The sequence below is a fragment of the Gambusia affinis genome, linkage group LG23, assembly GCF_019740435.1.
Source record: "Gambusia affinis linkage group LG23, SWU_Gaff_1.0, whole genome shotgun sequence".
NCBI lineage: Eukaryota > Metazoa > Chordata > Actinopteri > Cyprinodontiformes > Poeciliidae > Gambusia > Gambusia affinis.
Genome location: NC_057890.1, coordinates 7258844 through 7276056, shown reverse-complemented (window position 1 = coordinate 7276056; position 17213 = coordinate 7258844). Strand labels below are relative to the sequence as shown.

At 40.7% G+C, this 17213-nt stretch overlaps 1 protein-coding gene across 7 annotated transcripts in view; it reads left to right on the top strand.

Annotated features, from left to right (window-relative positions):
* Positions 1-15640, top strand: part of LOC122826745 (protein PHTF2-like) — a 42098-nt gene extending 26458 nt beyond the window's left edge. For 4 of the 7 annotated variants that reach the window (XM_044108968.1, XM_044108969.1, XM_044108970.1 and 1 more), the window contains 18 exons: positions 1150-1206; positions 1441-1452; positions 4760-4829; positions 4914-5072; positions 6314-6479; positions 7873-8034; positions 9947-10175; positions 10264-10407; positions 10490-10646; positions 10723-10793; positions 11337-11465; positions 11547-11632; positions 11710-11902; positions 11979-12110; positions 12191-12277; positions 12715-12870; positions 12937-13158; positions 14211-15640. In XM_044108968.1, the coding sequence (XP_043964903.1) occupies positions 1150-1206; positions 1441-1452; positions 4760-4829; positions 4914-5072; positions 6314-6479; positions 7873-8034; positions 9947-10175; positions 10264-10407; positions 10490-10646; positions 10723-10793; positions 11337-11465; positions 11547-11632; positions 11710-11902; positions 11979-12110; positions 12191-12277; positions 12715-12870; positions 12937-13158; positions 14211-14231 (2253 nt within the window). In that variant the 3' untranslated portion in view covers positions 14232-15640. The remainder of the gene's footprint in view (positions 1-1149; positions 1207-1440; positions 1453-4759; positions 4830-4913; positions 5073-6313; positions 6480-7872; positions 8035-9946; positions 10176-10263; positions 10408-10489; positions 10647-10722; positions 10794-11336; positions 11466-11546; positions 11633-11709; positions 11903-11978; positions 12111-12190; positions 12278-12714; positions 12871-12936; positions 13159-14210) is intronic. The other 3 variants (XM_044108972.1, XM_044108973.1, XM_044108974.1) reach the window with 3 other exon arrangements.
* The last annotated feature ends 1573 nt before the right edge of the window (positions 15641-17213 follow it).

Below are 17213 nucleotides of genomic sequence, written 5' to 3'. Positions count from 1 at the left end.
TGAAGTCTTGCTCTCACATCTTGAATGAACCGAAGATGTGCATCAATATTTAATCAGAAATGTGGTTTCCTTGTAATTAACAAGGAAACTTGTTGGTAATTAACGCCATACTAGGTGGAAACATGCGATTCGTGATACTGGTTTGATTTATAAAAAAATTAAAAAGTGTGAAATTTTTCTGCTTTGAGTTCATATCAAATACAGACCCTGGATAATTAGTGGCATCTCCAGTTATTTGAAGAAGGAAATAAGATTTTACTGAGAGAGTCTGATTAAATTTAATTTATGGCAAATCACAAATACCAGTCAAGCAGCTGATTGATTAATGCTGCAGTTTCCCTTCGACCACCAAAGATTCAAAGTACAAAAAATGAGTAACGAGTTCAGCTGTTTAGTGTTTTTATTTTTATGTGACATTAAGTTAAGTCACCACTTTCTTGGTTTCGTTTTTTAAATTTTGTGATAAGTTGACATCTGATTTACTCATATTGACACGTGATCGCATCTGGGTTTAACCTATTGTAGTTCCAGTAGATTCATTGCTTACAGGCAAAACAAATTGATATATTTATAACATTTTGAGAATTTCCCAGAAAGCTAAACCATCCAGGCTTCTAGTTCAGCTTAACAGTATATAAATTACTAGAGATTAGTTATCGTTTGGAGACAGTTATAAGATTAGCATGCACACAACATTCACTGCTGCCTGCATTCCTCAAATCATCTTGCAGTGCAACAATCCTGCATCAGAGGCACTTTCTTTACTCTTCTTCTGTTTCTTTGTGTTCTTGTCCTTGACCTTCCTCTCTTCTTTCCATCAATCTTTAACGAGGACTCATTAATGATGCAGACTTTCCACTGGCGAGCTCAAAGCTTGACCCAGACTCCATGAATGGGAGACAAGCTCATTCGCATGAGTGCAGCAATCTGCTTGGGTGGTGTCATCCTACATCTCACATTTTATACCAAACAGATGTTTTAGAAATTGGTAACCATTCCCTTTTTGTCATGAATCCCTGAATCGGTGGACATTGATTTTTGCTGAACAAAATGAAATGTGTTGAACGTTGACAATGTTTTCGTTGTTTGGATGTTTAACGCAGAGAGCGCGTTCTTCCTTGTGACTCACAGAGTTGCTTATCTTTGCAGATTGGAGCCTATGACCAGCAGATTTGGGAGAAATCGGTGGAGCAAAGAGAAATAAAGGTCTGTTGCTTTTGTGTTTAATTATCTCACTCTTTTTTTTCCAGTCGTCTTCTGTCATTCTTTGCCTTTTCTCAGTCTCCACTCATTTGTCTGGTTTTATTTCTCCGCTCTCTGACTCTCACTCATTTGACTCCATGTCGCTGCACCATCGGTTCTTTTCCGGTGCTTTTCTTTTAACTCTTTCCTCTCTGGCCATTTCCTCCTCCGTCCATCCTTCCCTCCTCCTCTCTGCAGTTTATTTCTCTGGTGAGTACGCAGCAGGGCGTCCCACTGTGCATGTCCTCTCACCCTCGCCGTAGAGCGTTAGAATGTGGTTGGTTTGACATCAGCTGCAGTGCTGCACACTAACCCAGCCTGCGTTCAGATTGATGAATTAAAAATGGCTGCAGGAAGGTTAACATGCAGCCGTAGCTGGAAGTTGCTGGAGTTGTCTGGGTGGGACCACAGCATGATGAGTCAGAGCAGCATCAAGTGAATTTTTTATTTTTTTTCTTTAAATGCCACAGACAACTGAAATGATTGTTGATCTCAATCAAATGTTTTAGGATCAGACACTTCCTGTGTTTCTGTCATTTTAATTTACACACGACAAAAAACTTATTCTTCTTTTTATTGAACCGCTTTGCGTCAGCCCAGCAAAGTTTATCGATAATCAAACAGCACGGAGGACGGGTCGATGGTGGTAGAGGAGAAGTGGGACGAATGATTTACCAGAACAGCGAGGTTTGAAATTATTCTACCTGCTAATTTAAAAGCACATTTGTTTTGTGCTGAAATATTATTCTCTTTAATAACAGGAATATTGCTGTGTGTTTGTGTAATTAAAACTGGGCTATAGCAGAGGATCGTACCATGGTGTCAGATTAAAGGCCTAACCTACAGAATAATGAGGGAACGGTGTGCGTGTGTATGTGTGTGTATGTGTGTGTATGTGTGTGTGTTGTGCATGAAAGTTCATCACGTTGCTGGGAATCAGCCCCTCCTATGGTGTCTTGCTAAATTATTTAACCACATTCCAACCACACACTTCATTGTGTTTTATCAGGACCAAGTGCTGCATTATTGGGTATTGAAACGATGATGATAAATGGGTTTCACCATTTTGACCAATAAAAATCTGAAAAGTGTGGCATACTTTTCTGTTCAGCCCCCCTTGTTGCAGCTGCTTGCCTCCTGGGATGTGAATCGGTTTGATTCAGGTCAGGAGTTTAACTCGTCATTGTCCTGCTGGAATGGTTTTCTTCCAACTCCGACCTGGTTTGCTGCACCTTGATGCTGCCAGCATCGTGTTTCACCATGGTGACGGTATTGGTGCTGTAATGTGCAGAACCAGTTTTGGTCTCATCTGACCAGAGCGTCTTCTTCCAGATCAGGTTTTTGGAGACGCAACTAAAAGCTTTCTCAACACATTCCTCTAAATTCAGTTCAGTTCAATTCAAAAATACTTGAATACGGCCATATTTTTCTGGCTAATTTACTAACTAGATGTCTTTGAAAGGCAATTTATTGTACAGAATTATAGAGGTATTACAGTAAAGGGGGCTGTATATGTGCCCTTTTATTAAATTTTCATTTCATTTCACAATTATGTCCTGCTTTGCAATCATTTGTTGCATAAAATCCTAGTAAAATTCACTGAAGTGTGTGGATGTAACACCAGGAAGTATGAAAACATCTGCAAGGTGCTGTAGGTCTGTTGCGTAGCCGTGGTGCTGCAGGACTGTATTCAGGATGAAACCATTTGTGGCGATAGTGAACCGTGTCTCCTCTTCTCTGAAAGTTGCACCATCTTCTCTAAAACACAAAGAACTCTCAGGGCTGCGTTTGACCTTGCCTCATTTCTCTGAAAGGTCTCTGCAGCAGGCAGACTTTGTCAGTCCTGTGCCAGCGTTGTGTCCTTTTCACCCTTACCGAGGGGTAATTAAGCTGCTCACAGGCTAATAAAAACTTGACTCATGAATCTAGAGTAGTTGTTTGACGTAACTTTAGTGTAGCTCTATTTTTAGCACAATGCATCTTCCATTATTGTTCCTGTAGTTTTCAAGCTATCCAACATTGACGAATGTTTAAAAATATGTCAGTGTGCAGAGTTCCACTGTTAATTTTATGTTTGATTAAAATAAAACAAATAAGATGTATAAAAAGTGAATGCCAGAATAGTTGATGCTTTAGAGCTCTTTAATTTGTGATGCAAATGCCAGAAGAACTCATTATTTCACTTACAGCTATTATATATTGTTTGAAGAGAAGACATTTTACGATTTACACTTTTCTCAAGGTTCAACCCAAAAGCCTCCTGCTGGTAAAATCAAAAATTACATTTTATTTTAATAGGTTTGACCAAATAAAGCTAACGGCAATTTGTATTAGTAAATGTAGAGTATTATATTATTAATGACATGGAAAGACTAATAATCCTGAGTTAATCAGTGTGGGAACATTTGCGTAAGGCTTTAAATAGCACAGATAAATGGGTTTATCAAGCACTACGTTGCAGTAAATCTAACAGGAAGTTATTGGGCAGCTGCTGCCAGCTTTACACCCTGATTACGCTCTGCAAACAGTGATTTAGCTCGTTGGATGAGCTGTTTTCAGATAAAGAGACCAATATCTGATAACGGGACGCGATAGGTTTGTGTAAATGTTAGCCTGACTCTAACCACATTTCTTGTCAATTGTAAAAATTGATTCACGTTTTCAGTTAGCTTTTTCTTTATACTTAAATGTTTTGGATCATCAAACACATTAAATGTCAGATTAAGACAACTTGTGTAAATAAAACAAAAAAATACAATTTTCCATATCCACTTCTAAATCACTCCAAAAAAAAGAGAGAAAAGTTTTGGAAATGCCTAGTTAAAGTTTTCACTTAAACCTAATCAAATCCAACTTAGACACAGTGGCATAATTTAAAAACTATTAATGCTGTTAATTAAAAAAGGTCTGCAAAACCACTGAAAGTGAGGAAGAATTCATCGCTAGTCAGAATAAACACTTTTTTACAAAGTTAGCCAATGGGAGAGATTAATTTCCATTAAGGGCCAGGTTGGGTTGAATAACTTTTTTTTTTTTCCCTCATTTTTATTTATAAAATAATTAAAAACATTACTTTGTGTCTGTTTACTTTCAGACACTAATACGAAAGCATACAAACTAGACTTTAAGCAGTATATTCAAATTCTATAATATATAAAGCTGCAGCCCAGCTTTTCATTGAGTCTGTGTGTAAACACACTAACCAACTCGCTGCATCACAAGAGGAAGTGACACACTGGTGCAGGAAGTTGAGAACAGGGGAGGTGTATTCCCAGGGCCCCGTCCAGCTCTACAGCTGGCAAACACGCTGACAACTCTCTTTCAACAACTGAGACCTTTAGGAGCCATAAAAACCGCTGAGTAGAGCCAGTAGATGCTGGATGTATAGAAAAACCCTCCAGAAGTGAGTAGATAAAGGTTAGAACCTGTTCTTGATTCCACCAGTGAACACCTCGGTTTAAAGAGTTTGATTTCCACGAATGTGTGGCTTTAACTGTGTCTCTGTCTCCCCCTGCAGGGCTTGAGGAACAAGCCAAAGAAGACTGGACATCTCAAACCAGATCTGATAGATGTGGATTTAGTCAGAGGTGACGACAGAAACTGGAAACACTTGCTCACACACTTCTGGGCTTTGCTGAAAGATAATGAGCTGAAACCCGTTTGGTTCTCAGGTTCAGCGTTTGCCAAAGCCAAGCCGGAGAGTCCGTGGACGTCCCTGACCAGGAAGGGCATCGTCAGAGTCGTCTTCTTCCCGTTCTTCTACCGATGGTGGATTCAGGTCACCTCCAAAGGCATTTTCCTTCTCTTGTTGGCTCTGTATCTGCTGCAAGGTAGGACTGACCTCCTTTCTCTCCGACATACTAAATTAAGACCAACAGTGTAAATTTGTGCAGGGCTCAACAAATGTCTGCAGATGCCTGTGAGCTCTGTTAAAATTTAGGACCCATAGTTAATGTCGGATATTAGCAAAACTCCTCTGGGCTGGGGTTGAAGAGGACATATTGACTGACCTAAATTGAAACGGAGCAACACTTTGAACTGAAGCAGGCAGTTTATCAGACGATCCCACCACCGTGGTGTGAAGCACGGTGGTTCAGGCATCATGGTACGGGGCAGTTTCTCACTCTGACCTCTGATCTCATTCTACATGTCACAGAGCAGCTTAACTTGCAATACGTGATCATGACACCTCATGCAGAAGAGGAAATGTCCTTAAATGGATGCATCAACAAGGCAATGACAAGCAGAATAAACAGTAGAGAGAATCCAGCCTGATCACCTTTACTCAATAAAACCCTTCCAAGACGATGCCTCAAATCCTTGTTGAGGTAAAACAGAGTAATGCAGAGGAACTGGAGAGTGTAGTCTGATCATCTGGATGGGAACGTCTGCATTGTAGCATTGTTTCCCCCCAAAACATTATGCTCAATTTAAATGTGACAACAAACTTGACAGAGTAATCAGCTGCTTGCATGTTTCTTTGCTTTAATGACCAGTACCATCAGTACTTCCTGCAGGATTTTTATTTGCAAATATCTGATCTGTCAGATGCTGATTTAAAACTGTTCCTACATGTTGTCTCATGTAGAAAAATCCCCCAAAAGGAAAGAAAGACACAAAAAGGGAAGGAAAGGATGAGTGACGTTAGAAAGGAAGGATGCAAAGGATGAAAGGGCAGGAAGGAAAGTGGGATAAAAGGGCACAAAGGAGGCTGGACAAGAGGATAAAAGTAACATAATAAAGAAGAATGAAGATGGGGAAGGGAATACATCTGAACATTCTTGCTTATCCAGATATTGAAAACAATAAAATTTAATTTCATACTTCAGAAGTGTGTTTATAGCCCTCCTTAACTTTAGAGTCCTGTTTTTGATTTCTCCTATAAATCTAATGATGGAGGAATTTCTGGCTGCCAATTTTGATGAATGAGCTTCAAGTTCCTGGCAATAATACCGCAAATAAAACTAATATATGTGGACAGTTGGATGGACTTGTACTGCCCCGATGGAGATAATTGGGACCGAAGAAGGAACTGAACCAGACTAATCGTTTTGTCCCTGGTTTTCCTCAGTGGCAGCAGCCGCCCTGTATGTGTCCGTCTCTCAGTCTCATGGGATCCCAGCCACAGAGGTGTTCGGAGCCACCTGGCTCATGTTGCTGCTGGGAACCGTCCACTGTCAGATCGTCTCCACCAGGACCCCCAAACCCACCTCCAGCAGCGGGGGGAAGAGACGCAGGTGAGCTGCTGAAGGAATGTGGCGACAGAAAGGATTTTAAGTGAAATAAGAAGAAGAAAATGACAAATTCTTTCCCAGCTGATAAAGTAATCAGCTGTAAGTCGTATCTCATTTATCAGTAAAGTGATGCAGGGACATCTGTATCTGATAAACAGGTTAAAAACATGAATCTTGACTTGTAGTGGCGTGCTTGTTTGCTGTGTTTGGAGTGTTTCCAGTATGTTGGCTTCATGCTCGTCAGCATGCTGCTGCCAGTTTTCCGACCCAGAAGAAAACTGATCCTCTGTTTTAGAAAAGAATTTGGGGGATAAAACATCTGTCGTTCTTTAGCGGTTTTTAATTCGTTTGAAGGACGGCCGGAGGGGATCAGAGCAGAATATAACGAGACTTAAAGCCAGTTTCAGTTCAGCTCATCAATACAAATGCATCTCAATAAATCAGAATGTCATTGAAAAGTTGATTTTAGTACATTTAAACGTGTATAAATGCATTAGAGTGAAATATTTGAGCTGTTTGTTTCAGTTAATTCAGCTGATTATAGTTTTTAGCTGAAATAAAATCCAAAATTCAGTTTCCTGAGTAATGGGAGCATAAGACCAAGTAATAAAACATATTTATAGTCCATGTCTGCATAATCAGCAACTCGGGCCACAATTCACTCCTCGAAAATCTCCTCCAAATATTAAAATGTCTTCACAATCCTCTCAAGGCTGCAATTTTCACTCTTGGTAGCTAAACCTTTTCTACTATAGTTCTTCCTTCCACTCAACTTCCCAACAACATGCTGTGAAATCATTCTTTACGGCCTACCGTCCTTGAGGATGGTGATGATTTTATGCACTTTTTGAGCTGCTTAACCCTAGATTTTTCTTGGCAGAAATAGAACTGTGTTATTTAACAAAATGAGTTTAACTCTTCGATGATATTCTTATTTACTCATATGTTACTTTTAACACGTCACTTTGACATCCAGAATAAACCTTCAAGCAGAGACTCTTTATAGAGGAAACATTAACAGTAAATCACACCTTTCCTTTTCTCCTATCAGTGATCATAACATAATTATCTTGACTTTAAAATGAGAAAATCGTATTTCTAAATCTGTTTAAGCTTTTCTTTGACCCGAGTGGCTTTTTTGGATTAATTTGTTGAAAGGGTTAATTCTGCAACCATAGAGAAAATAAGCATTTAAAACTTTATCTATCCACTTTTATGATGCTTTGTTTTAAAGAGGTCATTAAATATTTACTTTTGCAGAATAATAACATCAATGTGAAGGTTTATTTTTAATGATTTAAATTCTGTCTCAGCCTTATTCTGAAGACTTTCTCATCTCTGGCCTCTTGATTTTCTCCAAGTCTCTCCTCTAATCTCCGTTCTTTCCATACTGAAGGAAGTTGAGGAAGGCATCTCAGATGGAGGTGCATAGGGAAGGAGACGGGTCTAGCACTACCGATAACACACAGGAGGGGGCGCCACACTCTCACTCAGCCAGCACCACATACAGCCTCGGCGCTTTCTTCCAAGATTTCTGGCATGATATCTGTAAAGCTGGGTGTGTATTTTCATTCTCCTGATTTCTGTGATGAGACGATGCAAAGAGACGAGGCTGCGCTTTGGGAAAAGAAAAGAAAATCTGGTCTATTTATTCACACAAAATGCAGTTTATTAAAATGTGAAATTTGGTCATGTGTAAAGTTTAAACAAAATAAGAGCCAGCCTTTGCCGTGCTTCCTTAGCTGCAACATCCTTTACTGTCGCCTTGAACCCTTCTGAGAAATTAAGTCTTAATTCAGCTGATCTAAAACCAAAGTGTCTGTTGATTTCTTACAGCACCAAATCAATTTCTTGTTTTGTTTTTTTTACTGAGCAGTTTAAGGATTTTGCAGCTAATTTTGTTGTGATTAGTCTGCTGATTAAGGTTGTGTTTAAACAAAGCATGCTTCCCTCCCTTCTATGTTTTCCCTCTAATAAGATTTCAGTCTTGGATAATTTTATGCATCAGTGTCACTTCATCTAGTGAAAAGAAACTTGAACATCTCTCTTGTTTTTCTTATTAAAGGGCATATAACATAAATTTTTTAAAATGCAAAATATTTTAAGAAGAAACATGAGCTGAAGGCATTTATTTCAGCTTCCCAAGCTTTTGAATATTTTAGAAAGGCACTACTCTAAAGCAGTGGTCCCCAACCCCCGGGCCGCGGACCGGTACTGGAGCGTGGACCGATTGGTACTGGTCCGTGCAAGAAATAATTAAATATTTCCATGTTATGTATTATCTGAATCTGGAGGATCTTTTATTTTGAAAATCCTTTAACCGAATTCTCTTGATAACGTCTTTCTTGCCAACATTGAGCCCACAAGCATCAAAATGAGTAAGAAACAGATCAGATGTATTTGGGAAGTTTGTTTGCGAAGAGGAAAAGGCCCAGAAAAGAGACAGGAGGATGGATTTATCCCAGCAGGTGATTCCCACATTGCAAGCTCTGCATGATATGGTGACCGGCTCGTTAATGAGGCATTGAAGGTTCAAACTTCAAACACGTAACACACCACACAGACGGGATAATCGTACGATTATCACAAGCGACAATCTTAGAACTCGGAACGTTCTAAGATTGTCATTAGGGGAAAACCGGGGCAAAAAAATGAAAATTGTGTCATGTGACCTCCTCCCCACCGTCCCCCCGGGTCGCAGTAACACTGCCAAACCTTGACCGGTCCGCGGTGATAAAAAGGTTGGGGACCACTGCTCTGAAGGACCTGGAAATAGATGCTACAATAATGTAAAAGTCGAAACATCCTGTCACGTGACTTGATCTCAGTAAGTTTAAAAACTGCTTTTTCCACAAGAAACATGAAAGTCATTTTATACTAAAGGAATGGTGGATGGAAGACGAGTTCACTCTTCTGTCCTTCACTTGGCTCAGGCACAAAGGAAAATGAAAGCATTTTCTTACCTAATACATTTTTATGCTGACAGATAGTTTAATAGTCTCGTTGTTTGTGTAGTTTCTTTACCATAAAATGTCATCTCTTTGTTCCTACCCTTGAATCTGAAATATTTACTTATATAATTGTATAATGATAATTAGATTACAATGTGAAATTTCCAGTTTGTGCTGTTGCAGAACTCCTCCTCAGGTAGTATTGATTCATCTGGTTTAGCGAGCATGACTCGAGACAGGAAAAAAATAATTTTGTGTTTTTAGCATTTTTGGCTGTAAAAAGATATATGCCCTTTAATAATTCCCTTACCTATTCACCCATTCCTAAAACCAATATTTAACAAGTTTGCTACAATTTATTTTGTCTGCAGTAATACATTGTTTGCAGTATGTGGATTCATCTCCAGTTCAGCATATAACACATGACCCTCTGTGTTATTGATGTGTTTAATGCGTCCTATAAAGACCGAATGACGACCGATCCGCTGACTCTGGTCACTCGCCTCCCTTCCTCTGTAGATCTAAGAAGTCCAAGCTGTCCATCGATAAATCGACAGAGACAGATAACGGCTACGTGTCTCTGGATGGTCGGGTGACCAACCGCAGCAGCGAGGAGGGGCTTCAGCTACAAGAGCAGAGATGTGACCCACCGACCCGGCCAGACGAGGTGTGCTGGACCCCTCACATCCAATCCTCACACTCTCACGCACCACACAGCTCAGGGCTGCTCCTGGCAGGCGGCAATAAGGTAACGACTCAGAAATTCACTCGACTTTTTTAGTTTTACAAAGACATCAGGGAACATTTCTCACTGCTTTATTTGTTTGGCTTTCAAGGAGCCTGTGTCTGAAGCGTCTAGCGAGGAGGATCCTGAAGCGTCCTACAGCGCCCTCCGCAGGGCATCCGAGAGAAAGAACAGCGACTGTACACTCAGAAACCGCAAAAGCACACATCTTTACAAGAAACACTACGCTGTGGAGGTGAGCCACGCAGTCTGATTGAAAGAAAAACCAAGCAGAATCTGCTTCTTAAAAATCACAACCCTTTGTTTTTGTCTTTCAGGATGTTCCCAAATCCGGCACCAGCTGCAGCTCCAGATGTTCCAGCATGAGAACCCAGGACTCTGAGAGCACTCGGCATGAGTCAGAAACAGAGGACCTGATGTGGGAGGACTTCCTGCACTGTGCAGAATGCAGGTCGTCCTGCACCTCAGAGACAGGTGGGACGGTGTAAACATTCATGGGAAACTTTGGGCTCCAGCATGATGGTTTACGCTGTGATTGTTGTTTTTGCAGAGGGAGAAGGAGGAGGGACATCTGTATGTCCTCCATCTAAGAAGGAATACAGGGACGACCCTTTCCATCAGGTGTGAAAGCATACAGTCCAGATACTTACAGCTCAGCTTGTTGAATTTTATGCCTCTAGTCTGATGTCTTTTAAGAGTTTGGCATTTTAACCCTTATTTAGGAGGATGGGAAGATCAGCAAAGTAGAAGTCTGTTCTGTTGTTTCTTTTAGATACTGAGTTTTTTTATGTTTAATAGAAAAAGAAATGACTTCCAGAAAGTACACTCTTTTTCCAATATGTGTTCTTTCTCTGACCAAGCAGTGAACAAATATGATCCTTTATATTATTTATACTCAATAACCCTTAAGTTGGTCAGGACTCTGTTTATCCTTGTGTATTTTTTCCTTCCAGTCAACTTTTTACATATATGCTTAGATGTAACTCTTTAAACGGCCAACAATGAACTCAGAGGATGCCTGCTGAACGAGTCAGTATCTTTCCAGCGACTGTTTAGGCCACAACAAAACATTGTGTACTAAGTGGTTTTTTGTTTTCTTGGTAGGTTTTACATTTTCTGAGTTTTTTTGTGTGAAATAGTCATTGGTTGTTGTTTTTGCTGCAGAGTCATATTCCCTGGCTGCACAGCTCCAACCCCGGCCTGGAGAGGGTGAGCGCCATCGTTTGGGAGGGAAACGAGTGCAAGAAGGCCGACATGTCCGTCCTAGAGATCAGTGGAATGATCATGAACAGAGTGAGCGGCAATTTGAGTATCTGTGGAAGAAAATTAACGTCTTATCGAGTCAACCACGCTGACATTCCTCTCTGTGTTCAGGTGAACCTCTACACTCCTGGTATTGGCTACCAGGTCTTTGGGAACCTGGTCTCAGTCACACTTGGACTCACACCGTTTGTCTACAGGTACAGCAAACTCCAGTGTTCCTAAAATCATTTCATGATAGAAACTTCCCTGATTTCCACATTTCCTCCCTCCGCAGGTTGATCCAATACTGTGACCTGGATCAGTTCACCACGCTTTCAGCCAATCAGATACTCTCTGTTGTTTTGGGGGGAGGGTCTGAATCTGATGCCTTGGTGATCACCATGGTAACACTCAGCTTCCTGGTGCGTGTTTGCCTTATATGGCTCTTCTTCTTCCTGCTCAGCGTAGCAGAGAGGACCTACAAGCAGGTCAGAGAATGAAATCCTGAATAATTTCCCATAAAACCAGCAGGCGTTTGTAGCTCCTCTGATCTCTGGATTTCAGAGGCTGCTGTTCGCCAAACTGTTCGGTCACCTGACGTCGGCCCGCCGAGCCAGGAAGTCTGAAGTCCCACATTTTAGACTGAAGAAAGTTCAGAACATTAAGATGTGGCTGTCGCTGCGCTCCTACCTCAAGGTACACGACTAATAATACGTATTCGTGATCTGACAGAGGTTTTATTGGAAGACGTGATACAAATCTGAATGAATTTGCAGAGACGAGGTCCTCAGCGCTCAGTGGACGTCATTGTGTCCTCTGCCTTCCTCCTCACTCTGTCAGTAGTCTTCATCTGCTGTGCCCAGGTGAGGAAATTAGACTGTAATGGTTAACAGACCCTTTATGACGTCCTGGTCAACAGTCTGAACCCAAGTTGAAAAATATGACCTTTAATTATTTTCTCTTGAATTAATTTATGCTTTAAGTCCCAATGTGAGATTTATTTTAAGGCTTTAAACGTCTGTATTCGATGTGTCAAAATGGTGTTTTTGCAACATTAAGGTGGCTTTGGGGTGACATTTTAATACTAATGGTGGTACTTTATTGGAAGAGACATTTTAAAGACTTAGTATTTAGCTGGGTTTTATCTGTAAGTATCACTTTAGTTTTTCAACATTCTGATTTTTTTCCTTGGCACATAGGAGGAAATAAACTTAAGTTATAGAATAGGAGCCCAATTGCAGTAACAATATCTACAAGTTTGTCTTCTACTCAACCAATCTGCCTCTCCATCTTCCTGCAGCTTCTCCACGTGCATGAAACGTTCCTGGAGTATCACTATAACTGGGAGCTGGTGATCTGGTGCACCAGTTTGTCTCTGTTCCTGCTCAGGTTTGTCACTCTGGGCTCAGAAACCAGCAAGAAGTACAGCAACACCTCCATCCTGCTCACTGAACAGGTATACTGCAGATGCAGCAGAGGATTTTGTTCCCACAGTCGCGCTGACCTGTTCCGTCTCTCGTAGATCAACCTCTATCTAAAGATGGAGAAGAAGCCGAACAAGAAGGAGGAGCTGACGCTGGTCAATAATGTTCTGAAACTGGCGACCAAGCTACTCAAAGAGCTGGACACTCCGTTCAGGTTGTACGGTTTGACCATGAACCCTCTGCTCTACAACATCACCCAGGTCGTCATCCTGTCTGCTGTGTCAGGAGTCATTTCTGACTTACTAGGATTTAATCTCAAGGTAACAGCAATAAAGTCCTAGCTGTAGAGTATTATAAATAATTTGACTTCTGCTTCCAAAACTATTCTATATTATATTTTGAAATTCTGTTAAACTGGTGCTCCTTTAGCTGGGTCAGAGGAAAGAACTGTTCTCATCAAGATCAGCAACCAACCAAAACGTTGTTAGTGTCACGTTTAAAAAGAACCAGAGATTAAGTCTGCTTTTAGTACCTGCATATTAGTTTACTGAAGGTGTTTTCTCAGCAGTCATCGGCAGAGGATGAATAAAACTTTGTCACTTAAATCTGGATAATCACTGTTTTCGCTACCAGAAAGCCAACTCTCTGTCCTGTCCAGGTAACGTTTAATCTGGTAGAGGATACAGATTGAACAATTATCACAGTGTTGTCCCAATCAACTCAACTTGGAACTGCAAAACATAATAAAACAGAATCTGCAATGACCCACTTAGTGTCTGGTTCTTTCCTCTGATCCAGTTGTAAACAGTCATTTGTTTTTAAAGACTTAATTGTCTAGGATGGATGATTCTATAACAATCTAAATGACTTTTCCATATTTTAATGGGGTTTACATAATTAATATCACCTCAAATGTTTATTTGCCTGCACTAATTTTGGATGGATGACCTTTAATGAGCTGCAGAGAAACCAGATTATTTGTAAACATCAAACCACTTTTGGCATTAGACTGTCAGGATATTTGACCTTTCATCTTATCAAAAGTGGAGTCTGACAGTTTAACTGAACTCAAACATTTTTGTCAATATTGCACCTATTTGTTTATTCTAAACAATTTTTTTTCTCTGCGACCTGCTGAAAGTTATTTCACCAAAAGATTAGTGCATAAATCTGAACAATTATTTTTAAATTTTGCATTATTAGTCAATGCATGAAAAGTAACTGTTCAGATGTAATGAAACATTCTAATTATGATTATGTAAGTTTCTGGCGAAAGACCAGAAAAGCTTTTAATGTAAGGTTAATAATTCCTGCATAGCCAATAGTTTTGATGGCATTTGTAGACTAATCTGTTTTCCTCTTCTGTTTGCAGCTTTGGAAGATCAAATCATGACAATAAAGAGAAACTGCATCTCAGTCTGGACATATCAGTTTTCTGACCTTCAATGTTTCCACTTTGTGCAATTCAGATTATTTATTTACCCTCCCAGTGTTTCTACTTAAGTTTTGTTTTAATTCTAGGTTGTACAACTTTTTTGTGTTCTGCAACACAAGACAAAGCTATATTTGCCTTCTGGGAAACATGTTATGAACATAAGTTATGTTCTCAGCTGCACATTACTTTGTTTTTTGTTTTGTTTTTTTACTCAAAGGCGAAACATGAAGAGGGTAAACACTGTATCTATCTAATGCTGATAACGGCTACATAGCTGCAGCAAACAGTTTAAATCCCACATGTAGACATTACATGTTCACATGTTCACGATGGCGGTAGCGACGTCTGGTGTAGCTGAGAAAATAGATCCATGACTTGTTGTCTCCTGGCAGAACACGGCAGCACTTCAATAAACAATCATTGATAAAAACCCGATTGTTTCAGGCCTCTGCAGTATTTACAGCAATACATGTGTAGATAGAGAACCTCTCCTGGTATAGCTTAGGACAAATAAAAACAGAGTGTATTCTAACAAGCAGCAAAACCTTCGTTTTAGTGTTTTGTATAATTTGTAGATAAACGTCAGCCGTTTCGGTTTCCTGAGCACATTGAGGTTCTAGAACAGAGAGTCAGTTACTTTTTAAAATGCTGTTTTACGTTGTTCAGTGTTGATCAAAGGCATTTTTATATACTTCACTCGATTTCACCAATCTCTCTGCCGTACAGCCGGTCTGAGACGACGCATGTTGGTAACGTCTGTATGCAAATGAGAAATATGCACTTTAACATCAGATTTTATGGGGTAGAAAGTTACAAATGTTTCTGTGGTCACGTTTCTATGTACCTCACTTGTGTTGGAAGTAAATGCTAGCTAGCACTTTTCTATTTTGACAATTCAAATCATTCTCTGAAGGAAATCCTACGTGGTACGTAAAGTTGTGATTAGGATGCTGACATAAAAGAAGCCTCAAAACAAGTTCGAGTTGTAAAGTTGCTAGGGTTATCATTTATGTCTCGAGAGCCTTTGAGGAGGAAGACCAAAGTGCTTATTTAATTGTTTTTGGGGGGGGTTTGTCTCTGCTGGGAAAAGAATGTATTTTTAGCATTATGCTTTAAAATTTATTTATTTCCCTGCAGAAATACTTTGAGTATTGTTTGGTTTTTATTGACATTTGTAACGGCTGTTCATTCTTTACGTTCTGAAAGCAGAGGCATGATTTACTGTTTTTAAAATATGCTTGATTTAAATGGAAGTGACTAAAGGTATCAGACTATGTTGTAATGCTGTTTTTCAGAAAGTCTGAATATTTAGCTTTTTATGTGTGTCTGAGCTTTTTTTTAAAGAAAAATAAAAAATATTAAATTTCTGGCTGTTTTTTTTTTTTATTTATTTTTTTATATGTATATGTCTTTTTTTCCAGCAGTGGGAAAAAGACTTCGTAAAGCATGTTATGAAACTTATAGTTTAAAATCCTGAAAAGTTTATGGTGCAATCCAATCTGATTCTCAGGGTAAGGTGAAGTAAAAATGTGTACATACACATAAATACATACTGTATGTATGATGTCCATTGGAAGCCAAAGGACAGGTTAGTGTGGATCATTTGAGCTCATTTTCAATGTCTCATTTGAGGAAGTTTACATCATCATTCTATACACTTTCTTTTTAGCTCCTTTTCAACACATCTACATGTCGTTTATGGTAATTTTGCAAGTCATATTATAGAGGGACATCAAAAATGACCTCAAACTACACATAATACAGTAAGAAAAATAGACCCCAAATGACAGCACAGTGACTCATTTTTTCACATTTTCAACAGACTCCTCTTTGCCCTTTTTTGACGCCACATTATACTACGTGTCATTTTTGCACATTTTCTATTTGAAGTGCGTCACACAGAGAAAAAAACAGCTGATCGAACATTTTATTAAAATAATCAGTCGCTCAGACCCCAGCAGAAGACTTGCATGCCAAGAATCGCCAAGAGCTTGGATCAAGGGGGCGATGTTTGGGGTAATCTTCACCCTAGAGCCCAGACACTGGTGGTGGAGCACCACCTGGAGAGGGAGGAGGACGAAGGAGGAGGGACGAGGGAGGAGGACGAAGGAGGAGGGAGGAGGACGAAGGAGGAGGGACGAGGGAGGAGGACGAGGGAGGAGGGACGAGGGAGGAGGACGAGGGAGGAGGACGAAGGAGGAGGGAGGAGGACGAAGGAGGAGAAACGAGGGAGGAGGACGAAGGAGGAGAGACGAAGGAGGAGGGACGAGGGAGGAGGACGAGGGAGGAGGACGAAGGAGGAGGGAGGAGGACGAAGGAGGAGGGACGAGGGAGGAGGACGAGGGAGGAGGAGGGAGGAGGACGAAGGAGGAGAAACGAGGGAGGAGGACGAAGGAGGAGAGACGAGGGAGGAGGACGAAGGAGGAGGGACGAGGGAGTAGGACGAGGGAGGAGGAAGAGGGAGGAGGACGAAGGAGGAGGGACGAGGGAGGAGGACGAAGGAGGAGGGACAAAGGACGAGGGAGGAGGGACGAGGGAGGAGGACGAAGGTGGAGGGACGAGGGAGGAGGACGGAGGAGGAGGGACGAGGGAGGAGGACGAAGGAGGAGGGACGAGGGAGGAGGACGAAGGAGGAGGGAGGAGGACGAAGGAGGAGGGACGAGGGAGGAGGACGAAGGAGGAGGGACGAGGGAGGAGGACGAAGGAGGAGGGACGAGGGAGGAGGACGAAGGAGGAGGGACGAGGGAGGAGGAGGGAGGAGGACGAAGGAATTTGAGGAGGAGGACGAGGGAATTTGATGATGCAGATATCTCCCAGCTTGAATCATGGTAATCATTTTAAACGTCATACTTGACTAAAAATAAATTTTGCACTTTTTCAACATCATTCTATACTTGGATGGTTTTGGTACTTTCTGAAATTTTTGATAGTATGATTGAT